General features: G+C 44.3%; 1 protein-coding gene across 1 annotated transcript in view; it reads right to left on the bottom strand.

Annotated features, from left to right (window-relative positions):
* Positions 1–24425, bottom strand: part of prkcq (protein kinase C, theta) — a 172152-nt gene that overhangs the window by 47513 nt on the left and 100214 nt on the right. The window contains exons 5-11 of the mRNA XM_060843096.1: positions 22963–23125; positions 20108–20139; positions 19925–20010; positions 17500–17629; positions 16295–16404; positions 8837–8951; positions 1922–2076 (exon numbers count right to left, since the gene is read on the bottom strand). Coding sequence (XP_060699079.1) covers positions 1922–2076; positions 8837–8951; positions 16295–16404; positions 17500–17629; positions 19925–20010; positions 20108–20139; positions 22963–23125 — 791 coding nt within the window. The remainder of the gene's footprint in view (positions 1–1921; positions 2077–8836; positions 8952–16294; positions 16405–17499; positions 17630–19924; positions 20011–20107; positions 20140–22962; positions 23126–24425) is intronic.

The following is a 24425-nucleotide window of genomic DNA, read 5'->3' on the forward strand; positions in this document are numbered from 1 at the left end:
GTGAGGGTGATAGGCCGGAGTGGGGTGGCGGAGAGGTCAGGAAGAAGATTGCAGGTTAGGAAGGTGGTGCTGAGTTCGAGGGATTCGACTGAGACAAGGTGGGGGGAGGGTAAATGAGGAAACTGGAGAAATCTGAGTTCATCTGAACTCAGCACCACCCTCCTAACCTGCAATCTTCTTCCTGACCTCTCCGCCCCCACTCCACTCCGGCCTATCACCCTCACCTTGACCTCCTTCCACCTATCACATCTCCATCGCCCCTCCCCCAAGTCCCTCCTCCCTACCTTTTATCTTAGCCTGCTGGACACACTTTCTTCATTTCTGATGAAGGGCTTATGCCCGAAACATCAAATTTCCTGTTCCTTGGATGCTGCCTGACCTGCTGCGCTTTTCCAGCAATACATTTTCAGCTCTATAGCTCTGCAGGCTTTGGCAATGCAAATGAATATCCAAATACTGTTCAAATATTACAAGAGTTTCAAATTTTTAAAAGGGGTGAAGTTATTAGGAGCAAAATACTCACATCAACATACCAACCTAAAGAAACAAGATATCATAGAATGTTTTCTAGTCACATGGATTTACATAGGGCAGCTCACAAATAACAATTACTCATGTCCAACTGTAAAATAATATACACTGCGGTGTGATACTGCTCAGTGCAAACCAGTGTGTACAGTGTGTCTGCTTTGGCATTATACTGTGAAACATCAGTTCCCATGTTTGCTGTTTTAGCAAAAGCAGAACTCCAGTTACTTAATGTGTGTTAATGACTTTAGTAAAATAACAGGGGAATTGTCAGAAACACACAAGTACATTTACTTCAAATTTTGAGTGACCTTGAAGGTATTTTGTTGAAGCTAAATCACTAGGATTCCAATGGGGTTTTAACTGAAAACTTTTACCTTGATTTTCTGATTGTCTCAAATGTTTCCCTGGAATGTCAATTAATTCCAAGAACCCCATGAAAATTCTAACCCTGTTCTTCACATTCATTATTTTATAAGACAGACGGTCTGGAGCCGGAATGTGTATTATGAGTTTTTGAAACACTCACATAAGGGTTATGGGCACTTGGAGGTTGGGGCAGTAATGACTGTCTGGCCCTAATTGTGCTGGGGAAGGTGGCAATGGGCTGCCTCCTCAAACAACTGTCTGTTTCTTTGGTTTATAGGTACACCCGCTGTTCTTTTAGGGAAGGGAGCTCCAGGATTTTGACCCAGTGACAATGAGGAACATTGGGACACTTCCAAATCAGGATAATGTGGGGTTTGGAGGGTGTTCCCATGTATCTGCTGCCCTTGTCCTTTGAGATGGTGGAAATGACCAGTTTGGAAGGTGCTGTCTCAGGAGGCTTGGTGAGATTCAGCTTTGCTTGCCACATTATCAGGCGGTATATTTTGCTCGCTTGTGGGATGTGGGTGTCACTGGCTAGGCCAACATTTAGATTACCCATCTCTAATTGCCTAGGGCACAGTTAAGAGTCAACCATATAGCTGAGGCCTAGAGTCACATGTAGGCCAGACCAGATAAGGATGGCAGATTTCTTTCCCTAAAGGATATTAGTGAACCACATGGTTTTTTGTGATAATTGACAATGGTTAAATTAGACGAGAATTCAATTCCAAATTTTTGTTGAATTCAAATGTCACCATCAGCCCGAGTGGGATTTGAACCCATATTTCCAGAACAATCCAGGGCTCTGGATTACCATCTGGTGACATTACCATGACACATACTCCCTTCTTTGTTGGGTGGGAATGGTGGACTTTGGCATGGCATGTCTGAGCAGCCACATGGACTCGTCTTGTTCCGATTCTCTCTAATGCATGCGCCTTCCAGGTCAACATGAGAGATTGCTTCGAGGTGGGGATTCCCCTCCCCCAGCACTGCGCCAACGACAGAGCTGCACTTTGCTCACCTTGCCAAAACTCCCTTTTCCGAGCATTTTGTGAAGGACAAAGTCGTCAACTGTGAACCTGAGCTGGTCGATTCGGGGGGGTTCCTCATAGGTGGGAGAGTCGGACGATGAGTCTTCCTCTTCTATTGGAGTTTCCCAGCTGATTCCTTGCACCTCTGGAGATAGGAAGGAGGAACACTCAGTAACTTGCAGGGAAATGCATTTCAGTGGAGGATCCAAGAAGAGTTATCACCTTCCTCGTTATCGAACTGGCCCCAATCACAGCATGAGTTTACCTTTCACAGGATATAACTTATGTTGGGAAAAGTCACCATGATACCATTGAATGGATGGAAGACAGATTAACTAGGGTGATGGAACTGACTCAAGGGCTAAATGACCTACTGCTGATCTTAGAGGTTTATAAGGGACATTGATAGGGTAAGTGGCCCAGGTCTTTTCCCCAGTGTTGGGGAGTCTAAAACTAGAGGGCATAGATATAAAGTGAGAGGGGAAAGATTTAAAAGGGACCTAAGAGGCAACTTTTTCACCCAGAGGGTAGTGTGTGTATGGAATGAGCTGCCAGAGGAAGTGGTGGAAGCTGGAACAATTGCAACATTTAAGAGGCATCTGGATGGGTATATGAATAGGAAGGGTTTAGAGGGATAAGGCCAAAGGCTGGCAAATAAGACTGGATTAATTTAGGATATCTGGCCGGCACAGACAGGTTGGACTGAATGGTCTGTGACTGTGCTCTACAACTCTATGTCTCTATGTGCGTTGCAATAAATCATGGTTCATACAGAAATTTCAGTGCAGTTCTGACAAACCACCATCTTATTGAGATGCTGTCCATCAGATGTGGCACAATATTCCCCCTCCCCATGCCCTTCCCCATGGTACTTGGTGTTCTCACACACTACTGACTGCAAGTAAGCATGTAAGCAAACAAGCCATAAAGAAGGCAAACTGTGTGTTGGCCTTCATAACGAGAGGACTCGAGTACAGGAACAAGGATACTTTACTACAATTATGCAGGGCACTGGTGAGGCCAAACCTGGAAGACTGCCTCCTTATTTGAATTCCTGGGATGGCAGGACTGCCATATGAGGAGAGACTGACTCAGTGAGGATTGTATTTACTGGAGTTTCAAAGAATGAGGGGGGGATCTCATAGAAACCTATAAAATTCTAACAGGACTTGATAATTTAGATGCAGGAAAGCTGTTCCTGATGATGGGGGAGTCCAGAACGAGGGATTATAGTTTACAAATGAGGGATAAATCTTTACGTTTAAGATAAGGAGAAATTTCTTCGCCCAGAGAGTGGGGAGACTGTGGAAACTTTTACCACAGAAAGTGGTTGAAGCCAACGCATTGTGTGTTTTTACGAAGAATGTATTGTCAGTTCTTCTGTAACACTACACTCTAGAGAAGTCACGGTTTAGAAACAGCACTTAAAGTGTTGGCGATGTAATCGCATTGCAGCCAGCACACATTTAAAAAATATGTGCTTAAGAAACAGCATCCCCAATTCGTCAATCAGGTTACAGTCAAATCATGTTGATGAAACACATGTTATAGCAGAGCAACCCGGAAATATATCTCTTGTAGCTAAAGGGTTCAATGGATACGGGGCGGGGGGCTGCAGGATTAGGGTATTGAGCTCGATGATCAGCCACAACCATATTGAATGGGGGAGTGGTTTCATGGGGCTGAATGGCCTACACCAGCTCCTATCATATATGCTTCTGTATTTCTATGATCCTGAAAAATAATGAGCCTGAAGAACACATCTCCCGCAACTGTTATCTCCAAATACAGATACTTGAGGCCATCCAAACTCTGCTGTCCATGTCTTCGCATGTACCCATCCACATTCCATAATCAAACTTCTGCTCACTGACATACATTGGCTCCCTGTCAATATCTGTCTAACCTTCTCCAGCCCCATAATCATCACCTCCTTCCCCCCGAGAGATTTTGCATTCCTTTGATTCTAACCTTTGAACATGGCTGGTACTCATCGCTCCACCAATGGAGGTCGCACCATCAGCTACCTGGACCCTAATCTCTGAAATTCCTACCTTAAACTTCCTCTCTCATCCTGCTTTAAGAAGCTTACTGAAGTCTAAGTTGTTGACTGAGCTTTCGATCAGCTGATCTTTTGAGCCTTGGTCTCATATTTTATTTTATATTCCACAGATGGTGTTGTAGAGAAGATGGGATTTAGTTTTGCAGTATGCTTTGAACTCTTTTAGTTATATTTAGCTTGGTTTGGTTTATTTTACTTTTCTATCTTCTGTGTAATAAATTTCAGTTTTATTATTTAAACTAAATCTATAGCTTTGTGTCCTGAAATCATTTCTGTTTTGTTTTTAATTTATCAAGCTGGATTTCATTCTAGGATTTGATTTTTCCCAGTAGCAATATTGGCTGGGATCATAACCATATGATTGGCTAGAAATTACAGAGGCACAGTTGAAAGTTGACCAAACTTGAGACCTGAATGTTGAAAGGTATTTGACAGATTGAAATGACAGAGAGCTAGGAGAAGGTGGTGGTTAACTAAAGATGGCAGTAATTCAATGTTGGAAGAATTTGTTTGGGTATAAATCAGAAATATTAAGAGACCATTTGTATGTGTAGTTCAGAGACCAGATTAGAGTGGTGCTGTAAAAGCACAGCAGGTCAGCTAATATCCGAGTAGCAGGAAAATCGACGTTTTGGGCAAAAGCCTTTCATCAGGAATATACATCTGTGAAGTTAGAGATCCCCTAGAGGGGGTTGGAGGGATATGGACTGGGTGCTGACAGGTGGGACTAGATTGGGTTGGGATATCTGGACGGGTTGGACCGAAGGGTCTGTTTCCATGCTGTATATCTCTATGACTCTATGTGAAGCACAATGGGACATGATATTTAAAAGTGCCATACAAATATCAGTTGTTCTTGTTACGATTGTTGTTATACTTGCTGGGATTCTGCTCTGCATGAATGTTGACTTTGTTTCCTTGATTAAAAGACGGCCGCTCAATTTTCTACTGGATTCATTCCTCCCATCAACCAACCAGACCGTACCTTTTACCTTTTTCCACCTATCCCCACCTCACCACCCTGCCCCTGCTACCCCCCTTTATCTGCAGCTCTCCCCACACCCAGCCCCAGGCCTGAAAAAGGGTTACACCTGAAATGTTGACTGCCCCACCTTCTGATGCTGCCTGGCTTGCTGTGTTCTTCCAGCCCTCTGCTTGTCTACTTATTTCAAAATATGATGAGGTGGAGCCGGTGTTGGACTGGGGTGGACAAAGTAAAAAAATCACACAACACTAGGTTATAGTCCAACAGGTTTATTTCGAAGCACTACCTTTCAGAGCGCTGCTCCTTTGTCGTGGCTAGAAGGGCAAGATCACAAGACACAGAATTTATAATAAAAGATCACAGTGATTGCAACAGATACAATTGCATGACCCTGTGATCTTTTACTATAAATTCTGTGTCTTATGATTCTGCCAGGAGAAAGTGAGGACTGCAGATGCTGGAGATCAGAGCTGAAAAATGTGTCGCTGGAAAAGCGCAGCAGGTCAGGCAGCATCCAAAGAGCAGCAGAATTGATGTTTTGGGCATAAGCCCTTCTTCAGGAATTCAAGACCCTGAAGAGTTTGAGGCTGTTAATAACACGTACAACAGATGGAGAAGCTTGGTCACACTGGAGAAGTCTGAATCTTTTTGATTCATTTATGGGATGAGGGTGTTGCTGGCTTGGCAGGCCTTGTTAGACTCGGATAAATGCCATGGCATAATAATTATTCAATATTCGTGTGATCTCACTATCACTACCTCTAAGTTTAGCTTTAGGAAACTTCTCCTTATCTCAACTTTCCATGTGTTGATAGTGTGTCTGTAGAATACAGCTTCTTTTTCTACCCTGTTAGAACCCCATTTATTTCTTTGCTTTCCTATTTGTTGCATTTTAAAAACTTTATTCTTAACTTTCTCTAGTACACTTTTGTTACCTTGGTGGAGTAAAGGGTGAACTATACCTTTACTCTAAGAATAGTTACTGATCATGCACAAAAGGAGCTATATCAGATCATATGGAACTTGGTCCCTTAGGGTTCCAGTCAACCTCACAGAAGTGGGTACTGCAGATGCTGGAGATCAGAGTCAAGATTAGAGAGGTGCTGGAAAAGCGCAGCAGGTCAGGCAGCATCCGAGGAGCAGGAAAATCGACATTTCAAGCAAATGCCCTACATCAGGATGGAGAAGGGCTTTTGCCCGAAACGTCAATTTTTCCTGTTCCTCGTATGCTGCTTGACCCGCTGTGCTTTTCCAGCACCACTCTAATCTTGACCCTTATGGTTCCAGAGAACTATCCTCTGACTATCCTCTGTATAGATATTTAAATTATCCTGTTCAGACATGTCAACTTGAACCTGGATCTTCTTGTATAGAGATAAGGACACTACCACTCGGCCAGGAGAGCCCTCCTGTTCTGTATGTGTGCATTCTGCCTGCTACCTTTCACTCTCCACAGTGTCGTCTTCACATTATACAATCCTCTTCCTCGTCTATTTCATGTCTTACAAGCTCACCATCCACAGCTAATAAAACTTGAGGGAACATTGTGTTTCCATTTTAATTATATCCTATCTTTTAATCTTCCATGATGTTCCATGCTGGATGGATTTGCTGATGCCTCAAAGTCAAGCCGTTGGGTGTATCTCTCCTTTAGCTATGGCATGGACAAGGCTCAGAGCTGACTTCTCACTACTCCCAATATTCCTTCTACTTCAGGTACTGAGCCCAATTGGTCAAAGGTGTTATGGTGATTCGTTTCCTGCTTTCCTGGACTTGAAATGAACAAGCTTAGCTGTAGTTTCCAAGTCAGTAGAAAAATGGAAACTTGGTCCACATTCACTACTAGTCCATTTTGTGTTAATGATGTCACATAATTTCATCTCTTCTGTTTTACCTGAACTCTTTAATCACCTTCCTAACTATCATGGTGGATCAGTGGTTAGGACTGCTGCCTCACAGCACCAGGGACCTGGGTTCAATTCCTACCTCGGGCAACTGTCTGTGTGGAGTTTGCACATTCTCTGCGTGGGTTTCCTCCCACAGTCCAAAGATGTGCAGGTTAGGTGAATTGGCCTGGCTAAATTGTCCATAGTGTTAGGTGAAGGGGTAAATGTAGGGGAATGGGCTTGGGTGGGTTTCTCTTCAGAGGGCTGGTGTGGAGTTGTTGGGCTGAAGGGCCTGTTTCCACACTGTAAGTAATCTAATCTCCCACTGCTGTGTCTCCATTAATATTTTGTTCCAACCTCCCGACCAAATCATTACTTTATATTTTGTCTTATTTATGCTTCTGTCTCAATTATTGTCTTTACTCTTGCACGGGAAATGGTGCCACTGGATAGATTAGCATTGTTGCCCATCCCTAATGACCCTTGAACTGAGAATGGGTCATTTCAGGGGGAAGTTAAGAGCCAGTTACATTTCTATTGGCCTGGAGTTACATATAAACCAGACCAAGAGGAGACAGCAGATTTCTTTCCCTAAGGGACATTAGTAAACATGGGTTTTTAGAACAACTGATAAAGTTTCATGGTTACCATTACCAAGTCAATTTTGTATTCTAACTTTATTAATTGAATTTAAAATTCCATCATGATGGGATTTGAACCAACAACCCCAGAGCATTAAAATAAAACACAGATTTATTGGTGCTGCAGATTTGAGACAAAAACAAAGATTGCTGGAGAAACTCTGCAGGGCTGAGGAAGAGTCACTGGTTAGGCCACTTTTGGAATACCTTATTCAATTCCGATCTCCCTGCTATAAGAAACATGTTGTTAAACTTGAAAGAGTTCAAAGAAGATCTACAAGGATGTTGCTGGGGTTGCAGGGTTTGAGTTGTAGGGAGAGGATGAAAAAACTGGGCCTATTTTCCCTGGAGTGTTGGAGGCTGAGGGGTGACCTTACAGAGGTTTATAAAATCATGAGGGGCATGGATAGGGTAAATAGCCAAGGTTTTTTCCCCAGGTTAGGTGAGTCCAAAGCTAGAGAGCATAGGTATAAGGTGAGAGGGGAACGATTTTAAAAGGGACCCAAGGGGCAATTGTTTCACACAGAGGGTGGTGTGTGTATGAAATGAGCTGCCAGAGGAAGTGGTGGAGGCTGGTACAGTTGTAACATTTAAAAGGCATCTGGATGGATATATGGATAGGAAGGGTTTAAGAGGGATATGAGCCAAATTCTGGCAAAGGGAATAAATTAGTTTAGGATTTTTGATTGGCATGGATGAGTTGAACCGAAGGGTCTGTTCCATGCTGTACAGCTCCATTACTCTCTGACTCAAAGTTACCTCTGTGCCCTCTCCACAGATGTTGCCAGACCTGCTGACTCTCCAGAGTAATATCCACCTGCCTTGGGATCACTATTCATATTGGTGATGAATAGCACAGTACATTTTCAAGGCATTTAAAGCCTTTGTCAGATGGTAGTGCAGTTTTGTAGAGGGTTCACTATTTGTTCAGAGTCGGGTATAGGACACAGAGTCGGGTATAGGACACAGAGTCGGGTATAGGACACAGTGCCTGGACTGAGGCTGAAACTCCAGCTTGGTCCTCAGAGCCGAACAGCCTGACATAGCTTTTCCTGCCTGCTTCACTTGCTGTGTCTATGACTCTGTAGGGAGGGTAGGTGGTGGTCCCAGATAAACCAACAGCATAGCACTTGCTTCTTGTATGTGCTTGTCCTCATGGGAACAATCTTTGTGTTATTTCCTGATGCACAATGTGACAATGGATACTCTGCACCTGCTGAAAGCCCGGACTGGACAAGTAAAATAAATAAGGTCGCTGATGTCTTTCAGAAATTGCACAGATCCTGCACCGTCACAATGAAACAGACAGCGGTTGAAGTGGGTTACAGTACCTTTCTTGGCAGAGACAGCAGCCTGCTCAGCTTCTGACGGCTTTTTGACCACACCCTGGTTAATTTCAACAGGTCTTTCTCGTCCTATTTCCACTTGATCACGCAAGTTACGAGCCTGGATTGAAAGGGGCACAAATGGGATGTTTCAGAATCAGCAGCCATGACAAACATGAACAGACTCTGGGGCCCATCCTGCTGTGTTATCCCACATCCACCCTTTCAACCATAACTCTACTTGTACTTACATTAAGATTGTTTTAGTGAACACACATTTACAATTTTCAGTCTTTTTCTTTCTGAGAGGGGAGGAGGTGATAGAGTCTTGGTTAAGGCTCAGTTTAAGATTATTGGAGAATCGCTACAGTGTGCAAAGCAGACCATTCAGCCCTATGAGTCCACATCAACCCAGACCCACCCACCTCCTATTCTATCCCTGCATTTTCCACGGCTAATCCAGTTCTCCTGCACATCCCTGGACACTGTGGGCAATTTAGTTTAGAGTGGTCTGGAAAAGTACAGCAGGCCAGGCAGCCCTTCTTGACAAAGGGCTTTTGCCCGAAATGTTGATTTTTCTGCTCCTCGGATGTTGCCTGACCTGCTGTGCCTTTCCAGCGCCACTCTAATCTAGACTGTGATCTCCAGCATCCTCACTTTTGCACACTGTGGACAATTTAGTGGGGCCAATGTTATGCCATTTATTTTGAGATTGGAAACAAATGACTGATTGCTGAGCCAGTCAAGTTGAAACCTCTGCGTGGATTTTCTGAACATTGACCAGCCAGCGTGGCTGTGCAGATCAGAATGGAAGGGCAAACCCCTCCCTGAGGGCTCAGGATCTGCATCACTTTGGGTAATGCCCACAATGATCAGCCTTAATCTTCAGCATTCTCCTTGATATTACTGAGCTTTGAGAGTGTGCCTCTGTACCAGTTCCAGCCAAGTGCCCAGACTCCCCGCTCCCCCACCCCACCCCCCACAACCCCACCCCCTCCCCCCTCCCAGGCCAGCACATGCACTCCCAGTCTCACAGAGAAAAACTCAATTTTGGTTGTTTGCTCAGTGCTACAGCATGCTTACTCATGTGGTGCTGGAAAAGCACAGCAGGTCAGGCATTCCTGATGAAGAGCTTATGCTAGAAACGTTGATTCTCCTGCTGCTTGGATGCTGCCTGACCTGCTGTGCTTTTCCAGCACCACATGCACGACCTTGATCTTGAGCATCTGCAGAACTCACTTTCTCCTAGATGAACAGGAGGAGGCCATTCAGCCCTTCTGCCCTGTTCGACCATCTAACGAGTTTGTGCCTCATCTGTGACTTAATTCCAGATACAGTTCTGGGAAGGGTCACTCAATCCAAAACATTAACTCAGATTTCTCTCCACAGATGCTGCTAAAAGCTGCTGAGATTTTCCAGCCATTTTTGTTTTTGATTGTCCCTTACCTGTTGACTAATTTAAGTATAATTTTAAAATTAAAAATGAGTTTGGCATTAAATATCCATTTAGATTATAACAGGAACAGGAGTAGGCCATTCAACCCCTCAGGCCTGTTCCGGCACTCAATCAGATCATGGCTGATCCGACATTCCTCATGTCCATGTTCCTGAATGTTCCCAGTAACCCTTGATTCCTCGACTGAACAAAAGTAACTTGTTGACCAGAGTTCCAAACCTCTGCCATTTAATGTAGAAGTGATTCGTAACTTCACTGCTCAGAAGTCTGGTGCTAACGTTTAGACAATTAAACCTTACTGTCCAAATTGTTAAAATAGATCTCTCTCTTTTGTTCCACTGAATGTCTCACAATCTTTGATCAAATCACCTTAACCTTCTGAATCACAGGGAATATGGTCCAGATTTTTCAATCACTTCTTGTAATTTGATTTGATTTATCGTTGTCATATGTACTGAGGTACAGTGTAAAGTTTTGTTTTGCGTGCAGTACAGAGAGATTACACCGTACACCGTGCTTAAGGGTAATAGCTCAGAGTGAGCAATACAATGTCATGGCTGCAGAGAAGGCTACAGAGAGCACAATCAACATTAAATTTAAAATTTGTGAGGTCCATTCATCAGCCTAATAATAGCAGGGAAGATGCTGTTCTTGAACCTGTTGTGTGTGTATTGTAACTTTTATATCTTCTGTCCAAAGGAAGAGGGTGAAGAGAGTATAACCGGGGTGGGTGTGGTCTCTGATAACGTTGTTCGCTTTCCCAAAGCAGCAGGAAGTACAGATGGAGTCAGTGGATGGAAGGCCGTGATGGACTGGGCTGTGTTCACAACTCTCTGTGGTCATGGGAAGATCAGTCGCCATTCCATGTTGTGACGCAGCCAGATAGAATACTTTCTATAATTTAACTCTTTGAGCATAGAATTATCCAAGTAAAGCTACACCACACTCACTCTGAAGTCAAAATATTCTTCCTAATATGTGGTGCTTAGAGCTGCTCACCCAGGTCGATTGCAGGACTGGTCCACAGCAATTAGAAATAATTTCCCTGGATATCCCAAAATATGTAGAGGTTTCAACCATGGAGTCAGACGGCATGGAAACAGGCTGTTTGGTTCAACCAGTCTGTGCCAAACATAATCCCAAACTAAACTAGACCAGGCCTGCTCCTGGTCCATATCCCTCCAAATCTTTCCTATTCATGTACTTCTCCAAATGTCTTTTAAATGTCATTGTATGCGCAACCTTAGGAAGTTCATTCCACATGTGAACCACCTTCTATGTAAACAATTTGCCACTTATGTCCTTTTTAAATCTCTCTCCTCACACCTTAAAAAGGTGTCCCCTAGTCTTGAAATTCCCCATCTTAGGGAAAAGACAACTATCATTAACTCTATCCCATAACTCTCATTATTTTATAAACTCATATCAGATCACCTCTCAGCCTCCTATGCTCCAGTGAAAAAAGTCCCAGCCTATCCAGACTTCCTTAATAACTCAAACCTTTTATTCCCAGCAACATCCTGGTACAGTAAATCTCTTCTGAACCCTCCACAGCTTAATAATATCCTCCCTATAACAGGGAGACCAGAACTGGACACAGTACTCCAGAAGAGGCCTCACCAATGCCCCGTACAACCTCAACACGACTTCCCATCTCCTGTCCTCAGAGGACTGACAAGAAAACTGAAAGAATGTTCAGGGAGGATAGTTTAGAGGTGATTTAAGGAAAACATTCCGCTCCCCCCTTGAGTGTGATGGGCGTCTGGAATGCAGTGCCTAGGAGAGGGATTGAGGTGAGAAACCTCACCACCTTTACAAAGTACTTTATTGAACCACTTGAAATGTCATAACATTCAAGGCTTTGGGCCTAGTGTGTGGAAAGTGGGACTAGATTAGGTAGTAGTATGTTTTTGGCAGTACAGACTCAATGGGCCAAAGGGCCTCCATGGAGATGAAATTGAGAGGTTTTTGAAAGGCAAAATTCAAAAAATTGTAAAGTCTGCAGCTGCATGAATGTTTTTGATGAATATTGTTATTATAAATGATTGGGACCAGAATCAACCGTTAATTATTTTCTCTGCAGTTCCTGACAATGACAGCCGAATAGATAATTCTCTGGTATCAGTGATGTGAGGCGGGCTTCCAGCTGGTAACCAAACTATTCCATGAATGACAGTGTGGGTGATGAATAATAACTGGCATTCTGCAGTCATTACAAGACCATTATTTAACCTCAGGTTTCACACGATAGTTAAACACACAAGCATCTGTGTGATCATTAATGGTAATCAGAAGCCTCCCATTGTGCTGACTCCCCAGTATCTCCGTGTTCAATTTTCTGCCATTCCAAAGTATGCCATCAAGGCCCTATAAGATATAGGAGCAGAATTAGGCCATTTGGCCCATCGAATCTTCCCCACCATTTAATCATGGCTCATATGTTTCTGAACCTCATTCTCCCTTTAACCCTTGATCAATCAAGAGTTGAAAAGGATGGTGCTGGAAAAGCACAGCTGGCCAGGCAGCATCCTAGGAGTAGGACAGTCAATGTTTCCGGCAGTTCTCACTTTCTCCTTGATCAATCAAAAACCTCCTTATTTCTGTCTTAAGTGCACTCAATGAGTCAGCCTCCACAGCAATGGGTTCCACTGATTCACCACCCTTTGGCTGAAGAAATTCACTGAATCCCTACAGTATGGAAAGTGGTCATTTGGTCCATCAAGTCTGCACTAACCTGCTGAAGAACATCTTATCTAGATCCAGAGTAGCCTCCATCCTATCCCCATAACTCTGCAATTCGGCTAATTCACCAGGCCTGCACACCCTTGGATACTAAAGGGCAGTTTAGCAAGGCCAATCCACCTGACCTGCACGTCTTTGGAGTGTGGGAGGAAACCCGAGCACCCGGAAGAAACCCACACAGTCACAGGGAGAATTTGCAAACTCCACACAGACAGTCATCCAAGGCTGGAACTGAACCTGGGTCTCTGGCACTATGGGGCAGCAGTGCTAACCACTGAGTCACCACGCCAAATTGGCATTCCTGTTCATCTCAGTTCTAAAGGGTTGACCATTCACTCCGAGGCTGTACCCTTGGGTTCTAGTCTCTCCTAGTCATGGAAACATCTTTTCTAGGTCCACTCTATCCAGGGCTCTCGGTATTCTCTAAGATACCCCCCCACATGCTTCTTAAAGTACATTGAATACAGCCCCAGAGTCCACATCTGCTCCTCATGTGACAAGCCCTTCATTCCCTGGATCATTCTCGTAAACCTCCTGTGGAACCCCCCCCCCCACCCACCCCCCCGCAATTGAAGCACATCTGTCCTTAGATACAGGGCCCTGAAACTGCTCACAATATTCGAAACATGATCTGACCAGGGCTTTTTACAGGCCTGGGGCAGAAGCTGATGCCAGGCAGGTGGTCTCAAAAGTCTCAGAGTCTACCTACAGAGCAGGCCTGGCACTTTGCCAGCTGATGGGAGCCTACCTGCTGGTTAATTTGTGAAGCCACAGACAGGACTTAGGCAAATTGGAAAATTTGTCTGCTGTCTGATCATTGGTCTTTCATTAACAGCTCTACCGTATGTCTTTGAGCACACCTCCAGGAAAGATGCCCCTCCCACCCTGATTCATGATTTCAGATAGCGCCGAAAAGGTTATTCGGCCCATCAAGTACCCAACCCAAGGTGCCAGCATACCAGAGAGACAGTGTGAATCTTTGTGCTCACCCACCTCTGTCTTCACCCTTTATCTGCCCTGTGACCCATCAGAAAGGTTAGCAGAATCAATGAACAGCACGTTAGACCTCCATTTTGGACAGGGCTACATTCAGACGTCACTCCAAAGCACAGAAATCTCAGTGGGCACTGCCAGGCAGGGCTGGAGTGCAGCACTGCTGTTGGTGACATCTTTTCGAACTAAGACCTTGCCTGCCACCTCAGGAAGATGGAAGAAGATCCCAGATCACTCTTCTGAAGAAATACATGGAGTTATCCCTCAATTATCATCACAGAAAGGGATGATCTGCTGTTTGTGCTGTGCACACATTGACTGTGGCAGTCCCCATCTGACACCAGTGATGTCACTTCATATATACTTTATTGGCTGTAAAGTGTTGTGGAACATCCAGACAATGTGAAAGGTATTATGTAAGTACCAACAAATTAATTGTTAATCACAATTACCCCCACAACCATGTCTCAACTAGCTCAAATGCAGACCTTTAACATGCAATGGAGCTTTTTGGTAGAAGACACGCAATATGCAAATAAAATTCCTTAGAAAACAATGAAATGAGCCAGGTATACATGCACACACCAGCCTGATAAAGCTTCTTGGATTGTGAAGAAACTGTATTTGATAAACCAACTTGAAAGATATTGACTTCTTGGCTGCTAAACTCAGGTGGATTGCTAATTTGGCCAAACAGCAAGGAATGCTGGGTACATTGGCCAGGTAAAACTCCTAAAATCACAAAAGCCCCACACCATACCCAGAGCAAACACAGCAGTCAGGTGCTAATGACGTTAGCATAAGGTAAAAGGCAACAGTTATCCTGGACAGAAACACCCCCAACGACCTATCCACTAAACAAAGGAGGGCCCAACACTGGCACCTCCTACATACAGAAACAAACAGTAGCAAGCCATCCAAATGATTGACAATGTTTCAAACTATTAAATGTCTTCCTGATTGGTCAGACCTATAGAAAGTTCCAGAAAACAATCCAAAAAAGTATAAAAACAGAGTACAACTGCCAATCTCTCCTGAACCCTCTTGGATTTTCTGAAGGGACCAGCATGGCAAAAGACAGAGACCCACTGACCATCCGGAGAGAGGGAAAGAGAGGGAGAAAGAAGGAGAGAGAGGGAGAGAGGGGGGAGAGGGGGAGGGAGAGACAGACAGAGAGAGAGAGGGGGAGTGAGAGGGAGGGCAGGACAGAGGGAGAGGGAGAGGGAGAGGGAGAGAGAGGGAGGGAGAGACAGACAGAGAAAGTGGAGAGAGAGAGAGTAAGAAAATCTGTGCAAATCTACAAGAGACTTGGAACTTAAGGGGCTGAATAGGATTAGAAATAGTGTTACATAAAAACTGAAAGAACTGTTGATGCTGTAAATCAGAAAGAAAAACAGAAATTGCAGAATAAGCTCAGCAGGTCTGGCAGCATCTGAGGATAGAAATCAGAGTTAATGTTTCAGGTCCAGTGAGTTCTGAGGAAGGGTCACTGAACCTGAAAGATTAATTCTGATTTCTTCCCATGGATGCTGCCAGTCCTGCTGAGTTTTTTTTTAGCAATCTCTGTTTTTGTTAGAAATACTAATTTGTGTTTAGATTAGATTCCCTACAGTGTGGAAATAGGCCCTTTAGCACAACAATTCCACACTGACCCACCCAGACCCATTTCCCCCTGACTAATGCAACTAACACTATGGGCAATTTAGAATGGCCAATTTACATCTTTGGACTATAGAAGGAAACTAGAGCACGGGGAGGAAACCCACACAGGCACAGGGAGAATGTGCAAACTCCACACAACCAGTCACCCAAGGTGGGAATTGAACCTGGGTCCCTGGAGCTGTGAGGCAGCAGTGCTAGCCACTGTGCCACCCTGCAAAAGCTTTTGTAGCTTGTGTCCTAATTAGGTTAGTATTATTTTGCCCTGGTACCACTTGTGTTTTTTTTTATTTGACTGCTTTGTAATGTGTGAGACCCGGGGCACATTAATTCATAATGTTCTGGTTGGAGTTGTCTAACTTGTTTTAAGGAGGACCTAGACAACAACGTGAGCTGAGCATTCATTTCCGTCTCAAAGTTACTCACACTGTTTTTACTTTCTTCACATGGAAACAACTTTCGTCTCAGACTAAGGTATGACCATATCCTCAGTGGAACAATAAGACCTGTACTAATCATATGACTTGGGTGACCTTTTGATTTCATGCTATTTTGTGTGACACAAAACATCTCTCAATCTTGACTCAAAATGGTAGCTGAAGAATGTTCCATACCTGTTGTTCACTCTCTATTTGAGCCAAGGCTTCAGCCATCATCTTCTGGTTAACACCACACAGGTTTGCTACTTTGTTCTGACATTTGTGATGAACATTCATGGCACATTCTGGTAGAGAAGAAAACAAATGCAGGGTAATATTGATCAACGATACGGTATTCACTCTGTTACTCAAGGACTGTTTATGGTATCCACCAAGCAGTGCTTGGGACTTTGGAACACAAACTTTGTTAAACCTCCAGAAACTGGAATTTAGCATGGATAAGACAGAATTTTGATGTGGGAAGAGTGAGCATAATTTATCCAATTAGCAATTTGTGGGGAGAAAAGATTTTCCAGTGGGCATAATTCTATTCATCTGCCCTTTGTAATCTGAATAGGGTTCTTTCCACTGCCCTTTAATGATCTCGATATCTCCCCAAGATACAGTTATGAAAATAAGACATCCCTGAGGGGTGGTTTCAATATGCTTACTATTCAGTTCTCATAAAACTTCAGCAAACACCAGGGGAAACTACAGAGAAAAACAATTAGCTAACTCAATTTTCAAGCAGGTCTAAAAGAATATCATAGAACCCCTACAGTATGGAAACAGACCATTTGGCCCAACAAGTCCACACCGACCCTTCAACGAGTAACCAGTCCAGGCTTACCCTACTCTATCCCTGGAACGCTGCCTTTCCCATGGCTAATCCACATAACCTACACATCCCTGGAGACTATGGGCAACTTAGCATGGCCAATTTACCTAACGTGCACATCTTTGGGCTGTGGGAGCAAACTGGAGCACCAGGATAAAACCCGTGCAGCTAAGAGGTGAATGTGCAAACTCCACACAGACAATCGGCTGAGGCTGGAATCGAACTTGGGTCCCTTACGTTGTGAAGCAGCAGTGCGATCAGGTGAATTGGCCATGCCAAATTGCCCATAGTGTTAGGTGCATTAGTCAGAGGGAAATGGGTCTGGGTGAGTTACTCTTTAGAGGGTCGGTATGGACTATTTGAGCCAAATGGCCTGTTTCCACACTGTAGGGAATCTAATCTAATCTAATCTAACTACCTGAGCCACCGGTAATAGATGCGGATGATCAAACAAGCATTCTAAAGTTGCCCGCTAGAAGCTGCAAGGGACAATGTTTGAAATGGATTCTATTTTGGGTGTTAGTTGCTTGATCTCTTGTGCTTCTGCTAATTCTGTACTTACCCTCACACTTTAAACCTTGCCTGGCCAGACCCCATAGGAGGGTCCCACAGTGCTCACAGAAAGTCGGGCTCTTGTAGTTGTAGACTTTAAATCGATGAGGCATATCTATTTTAAACCGTTCCTTGTGAAACTAGAGAGCAAAAGAGATTGCAGCTAGTTAGTGAAAAGTTTAACGTGAAAGAATTGTGAATCTCATTCAAATATGTCCACGCAGTATGGAATACAATACTGATACTAACTGGCCACAAGCAGCATGATGCAGGTGTGATGTTTTATCACAGAATCAAAGGCTACTTTAAGTGTTACATTCCCTTCATCAGCTTCTGAGAAAATTAGCACTCATGTTGATGTCAATACACCTTGTGAGAGGAAACTAAATTTTTGTTTATGCTAATGGAAAATTCTTAAATTGTTTGTGACATTTTACAAGGAAAAGTTGAGTTTATCTTCGATCTGTGGAATCCACCTTTTTGAGTCAGTTGAACCTTTCAAACCTTCCACTTATCTATTGGAAAATACCACACAAACATTGCAGAGAGTTTAACTTAGCAAACTATCCACTGGACGATATGTAATGGAATGCAACAGTTTGAGGAATGTGAAAATGGATCTTGAGCTAACAATCTGGTGAATATAAGAGAATCATTGCAGAGTAAATTGATAATTACACAGATAGTAAGTGCAGCATTGATAAGAGGAAACATGAATGATTCTGAAGTGCATATTACACAGATTTGCTGTTGAAGATGCATATATTTTCAATGGGGATTGGTTAACTCACAGCTGGTTTGTGATGTGAGTGATGCTAACAGTATGGGTTCAATTCCTGCACTGGCTGTGGTTACCATGAAGTCATAGTGCAGAAAGAGGCCATTTAGCCATCGTGTATGCACCAATCCTCCAAAGAGCATCCCATCCAGACCCACTCCATAACCCCACATTTCCCATGGCTAACCAATCTAGCCTACATATCCCTGGACATGGTGGGCAATTTAGCATGGCCAATCCATCTTTGGACTGTGGGAGGAAACTGGAGCACCCAGAGGAAACCCACTCGGTCACAGGGAGAATGTGTAAACTCCACACAGTCGCCCGAGGATGGAATCGAACTCGGGTCCCTGGCGCTGTGAAGCAGTGGTGCTAACCAATGAGCCACTGTGCCCTGCATGTCCTTGGCTGAGTGGGAGGGGGAGTTCAAATGTTGGGCCATAGGGCGGTGGGGTTGATTGGTGTTGGTGTCCGGAGATGTTCCCTAAAGCGCTCTGCTAGGAGGCGTCCAGTCTCCCCAATGTAGAGGAGACTGCATCGGGACCAATGGATACAATAAATGACATTGGTGGATGAGCAGATGAAACTTTGATGGATGTGGAAGGCTCCTTTGGGGCCTTGGATGGAGGTGAGGGAGGAGGTGTGGGCACAGGTTTTGCAGTTCCTGCGGTGGCAGGGGAAGATGCCAGGATAGGAGGGTGGGTTGTTGGGGGACATGGACCTGACCAAGTAGTTACGGAGGGAATGGTCTTTGCGGAAAGCGTAAAGGGGTGGGGAGAGAAATATATCCCTGGTGGTGGGGTCTGTTTGGAGATGGTGGAAATGTCAGCGGACAATGCGGTTTATGCAAAGGTTGGTAGGGTGGAAAGTGAGCACCAGGGGGGTTCTGTCCTTGTTACGGTTGGAGGGGTGAGGTTTGAGGGTGGAGAGGCGGGATGTGGATGAGATGCGTTGGAAGGCATCTTCAACCACGTGGGAAGGGAAATTGAGTCTTTAAAGAAGGAGGCCATCTGGTGTGTTCTGCAGTGGAACTGGGCCTCCTGGGAGCAGATACGGCGGAGGTGGAGGAATTGGGAATACGGCTTGACATTTTTGCAGGAGGTAGGATGGGAAGAGGTGTAATCCAGGTATCTGTGGGACTTGGTGCGTTTGTAAAAAATGTCAGTGTCAAGTTGGTCATCATTGATTGAGTTTGAGAGGTCCCAGAGGAGGAGGGAGGTTTCAGAGATGGTCCAGGTGAATTTAAGGTCAGGGTGGAATGTGTTGGTGAAGTTGATGAACTGCTCAACCTCCTCGCGGGAGCACGAAGTGGCGCTGATGCAGTCATCAATGTAGCGGAGGAAGAGGTGGGGAGTGGTGCTGGTGTAACTATGAAAGATGGACTGTTCTACGTTGCTGGCAAAGAGACAGGTCTTTCCCTCACCTGAGGCATGGTGAGCCTTAGATTAAACTCGTACCAGTTGCCTCTCTCTAATGAGAGTACAGCCCAAGGGGGCTATGGTGGCTTTATACATTTTCATAGATGTGGCTATCTGGAAATAATCCTGGTTAACAATTTAAACCCATCTGCAAACAAGCTCTCTCTGCCATTGTGATTCGCAGTTCTGTTGACGCATATTCGAAAAGAGTCATTATGTTCAAGGATTGCTATACGTACAATGGTCTCCCTGCTGTTGACTGCTGATCCAGTACACTTGGCTATTATTTTATCAATGCACTTCTTATGAATTGCAGCATTGCACTCTGGAAGGTAAACAGAAGAATGACTTAATTTTTTTGATGTTTGCGAGCTATAGCAAAATTTTAGTTTGAATTAATTTGGAAATAGAGAACAACCTACGTCTGCACTGGTATCCTTGTTTATTTAATCCCCTGAAAGAAATGAGAATGAGCATAATTCAACAAATCATCTTTTTTTTAAATCAAGATCTGAAACATGCACTAAATAAAGCTGTCACCAAATACAAAGCAATGAGGAATCCACACTGGTAAAGTTCTTAAATGAAAGCGGAAAGTTCTGGAGAAATTCAGTAGGTATGGCAGCTTCTGTGGAGAGAGAAACAGAACAGGTTCCATAGAAGAGTAATATGAAACTTGAATCATTAACTCTGTCTCTATCTCTCTCTCTCCCCCCACAGATGCTGCCAGACCTGCTGAGTTTCTCCAGCATTTTCTGCTTTTATTTCAAATCGCTGACAACCAAAGTATTTCACTTTTATTCAGGTAAAGTTATTCTTGCTTGCCTGGTGAGGAATGCTTACATGTTTCTCAAAGGGAGAAACGCCCTTATCCATTTCATTGGGGCTTGGCACAAGCTGACAAAGGCTAAGGCTCAGGGCCTCCCAAGTTGAAGTGAGGAAACTACTTGGATTTAACTGATCAACAATGGGGTGTCTTCACCTGAGAAGGATTCCCACCGGGGCCCGCATTTGGCCAGAGCTGTGTTAGGACTTAAGGACCCTGGAGTAAACATGCAAAGATGTCATAGAGCTGCTTCCCACATGGTATAAATAGCAGAGTGTAGGTGGAGATAACCGGCTTTGATATAGATTTGAAGAGGGAAACACACGTAGCTAGGAGTCTCTTAACAATGTAACAATAATCATTGAGTATATTTAAGACGGAGATAGATAGGTTCTTGATTGTAAAGGGGATCAAGGGTTATGGGGAGAAAGCAGGAGAATGGGGTTGAGAAAACTTATCAGCCATGATTGAATGGTGGAACAGACTCGATGGGCTGAATGGCCTAATTTCTGCTCCTATGTCTTATGGACTTCGGGCCTGGTATTTTTCAGATTGCCATGGATGGTTTTGTATAGTGTTAATGTGCAACCAACAATAGGTGAAAATAACGACAGTTCTTGATCTTGCCGCCTTCTCCTCAATGAGTGTCTGTCCTCAATCCAAACTCTTCAGTGTACCCTAAAACCACCCAACAAACCAGGCCCAGTGTTGGTCTGTGGAGGCTAGGAGGACAAAATAAAAACACCTAGGCCCAAGAGTGGGCTATCTGAACATTCATTCTTGCTATTGTACTTCACACCAGGGATCACTGACCAATGGCAAGGTACACAAGACACTCACCCACCCATTGGTTCACTGAGATTGACATGGAGTCCTAACTTGGGCATCGAACACTCAGTTAACTAATTACATTCCACTTTCTAGAGGGAGTCCTGGCTATTTGCGCACTCAAACTGTGGGCCTCCAGACAACATACAGGAATTGTTTCTCTAAAGAGGACATCTGCTTCCTGTTCCACTGTCCAGTACAAATAGGGCAGGAACTTGAGCATCATCAGCAATTCTGGAAAATCCATCACAGGATACATATTGATGGAAATGTCGAACTATGACATGCACCAAGTGACGCAAAGAAGAACAGGAACAAAGGAGTCCAATTCAACAAAATTCAAGACACCGTCCAGGACAAAACAGTCTACTTGATTGGCACCACGTCTCCCTCCACCATCAACACTCAGTAGCTACAGTGTGTACCACCTCGAAAGAGCCTTCCAAACCCACAACCACTTTCATCTCAAAGGACCAGGGCAGCAGATGCATGGGAACATCACCACCTTCAATTTCCTCTCCGAGCCACTCACCATCCTGACTTGGAAATATATCGCCGTTCCTTCAGGGTTGCTGGGTCAAAATGTTAGAACTCCCTCCCTATCAGCATTGTGGGTCTATTTAGAGCAAGTGGACTGCAGCAGTACCAGGCCCACTCCTGGCAAGGCAAGACTGACATGTGAAGCGAGGCTAGATCCATTAGCAAACAGGTATATTCACTAACAGGACTGGACAGAATAATTGCAGGAAAAATGTTCTCAGAGTCCAGAACCAGGGGCCACAGTCTAAGTCGATGGGACAGGCTATTTGGGACTGATACGAGGAGAAATCTCTTGACCCAGAGAGTGGTAAGCCAAGAGAATCCTATGCCACTGAAAGCAGTTGAGGCCAAAATATTGAATGCTTTCAAGCATCAGATAGATACGTTCTTAGGGCGAAAGGGATCAAAGGATATAGGGAGAAAGTGGGAACATTAACAGCACTGAACAATTAGCCATGATCACATTGAATGATACAGCAGGCTTGAAGGGCTGAATGGCCTAAGCCTGCTCCTGTTTTCTATGTTTCTAAGAAGGTAGCCCACCATCACTTTCTCAAGGGCAACTAAGGATGGCCAATCAGTGTTAGCCCAGTCCCTTGTGAAGCCCTGAATGAGTAAACCATCTTTTTCTGACAAAGTTAACTTGGCTAGAAATGCCAAATGCAGGAGTATTCTTGAATGCAACATTCTTACCTCTTCACGTGAACAATGTAAAGCTCCCAGAGAACCAATCTAACAGTCACATCAAAGGATTTGGGGGACAAATGCTTTGTGTGAGTTTAATGCCTTGAATTCAGCAAAATTCAATCCTGTCTGCATTACATATAAGGGCTTTGACCAAATTGTCTCTCCTGCTATTTTGCTGACAGATTTGTATTGCGATTTGCTGTTGCAATGTGACATGGGGACCAGAATGGATAAATGGCTGGCGCTAAAATCACTTTGCATTACTGCCTTGAATTGAAATTCCCATGGAGTACTGAATAAAAGATGGAGCAATCTAATCCATTTTATCACAAACCCCGAAGAGGATAAGATAAATTACAGGGTGAATATGAGAGGCATAAGGTAAAAGGTAAGTACCAAACAAATTCATGGCAGACAGAGCAAAAGGTGGGCTGTGGGAAGAATGTCGCTATAAATTCGTGGTTTTTGACATTGTGAACTTTGGCCTGTTTGATGGCTCCTCTTCTTTGGTGCAATGCAAACAAACCTTCTGTTTCTCCGTCTGCAGTTGCTTTGTTTTCTGGTGGAGAAGAAAAGCTCAGGGTTAGTCATTACTTGTAGCTGCAATAATCACACCTCCCTCTCTGGACCGGCTGAAAGAGCATTGACCTACTTTCCTTCAGTGTCAACAGCAGAAAACAATGGTTTGGCCTCTCGACAGAAAGTACCCACCCAATTCTAAATCATAAGGCAACAGAAGACCCACAAAAGTTGGAGAGGCTGGAGCTGGTCTGCTTAGATCAGAAGAGGCTGAGTGCTGACTTCATTGAAGTGTACAAAACAGTGAGGGGTTCGCACTGAGTGGACAGGGAGGACCGGTGGCACAGTGGTTAGCACTGCTGCCTCACAGCGCCAGGGACCTGGGTTCAATTCCCGCCTCAGGCGACTGACTGTGTGGAGTTTGCACGTTCTCCCCGTGTCTGCGTGGGTTTCCTCCGGGTGCTCCGGTTTCCTCCCACAGTCCAAAGATGTGTGGGTCAGGTGAATTGGCCATGCTAAATTGCCCCTAGTGTTAGGTAAGGGGTATATGTAGGGGTATGGGTGGGTTGCGCTTCGGCAGGTCGGTGTGGACTTGTTGGGCCGAAGGGCCTGTTTCCACACTGTAAGTAATCTAAAAACCTGTCTCCCCCTTGCAGAGGGTTCAATTACCAAGGGACACAGGTTTAAGGTGATCAATGAAAGGGTTAGAAAAGTTATGAAGTAAAGCCAGAGGGTGGTAGGTGTCTCAAACTCACTGGCCAATTTACAGGTTGAGGTTTAAACTCATTGAAAAGGAACATGGATCTGCACCCGAAGTCCTGGAACCTGCAAAGCTATGGACCAGGGGCTGAAAGGTGGGAGTGGAATGGGTGACTAGTTTATTCAGCTTGCACAGACATGATAGGCCAAATGGCCTCTTTCTGCCCTGTAACATTTCTACGGTTTTCATGGGTTATGCACCAATTTGTAACTCTTTCAATTGTTGAGCAAGTCCAGTGGCCAACGCAGTGTCTGATACACTCAGAAATCAAATTCCATGGGACCCAGAGCCACTGAGGATTTGATGAAAATCAATTTTCCATTTATGCACATTCATTGAGACATGTAGAGATTCAGCAAGTCTAGAAGTAAGTTGCTGAGAGCGATCATTTTTGGCACCTTGGGGTGAGCATTGGGCTACTGCTGAAACTCATTAAGCCAACAGCATACAATTTACCAGCTTAAAGGATGGAGAAATCTCCCAGTGCTCCTCTAACTAGGTCAGTGCTGCTTAGCCTTATGGAATGCAGATGAGGACATTCAGCCCATCCATTCCATGCTGGAACCTTTCAAAGAGCAAT

The sequence above is a fragment of the Hemiscyllium ocellatum genome, chromosome 23, assembly GCF_020745735.1.
Source record: "Hemiscyllium ocellatum isolate sHemOce1 chromosome 23, sHemOce1.pat.X.cur, whole genome shotgun sequence".
NCBI lineage: Eukaryota > Metazoa > Chordata > Chondrichthyes > Orectolobiformes > Hemiscylliidae > Hemiscyllium > Hemiscyllium ocellatum.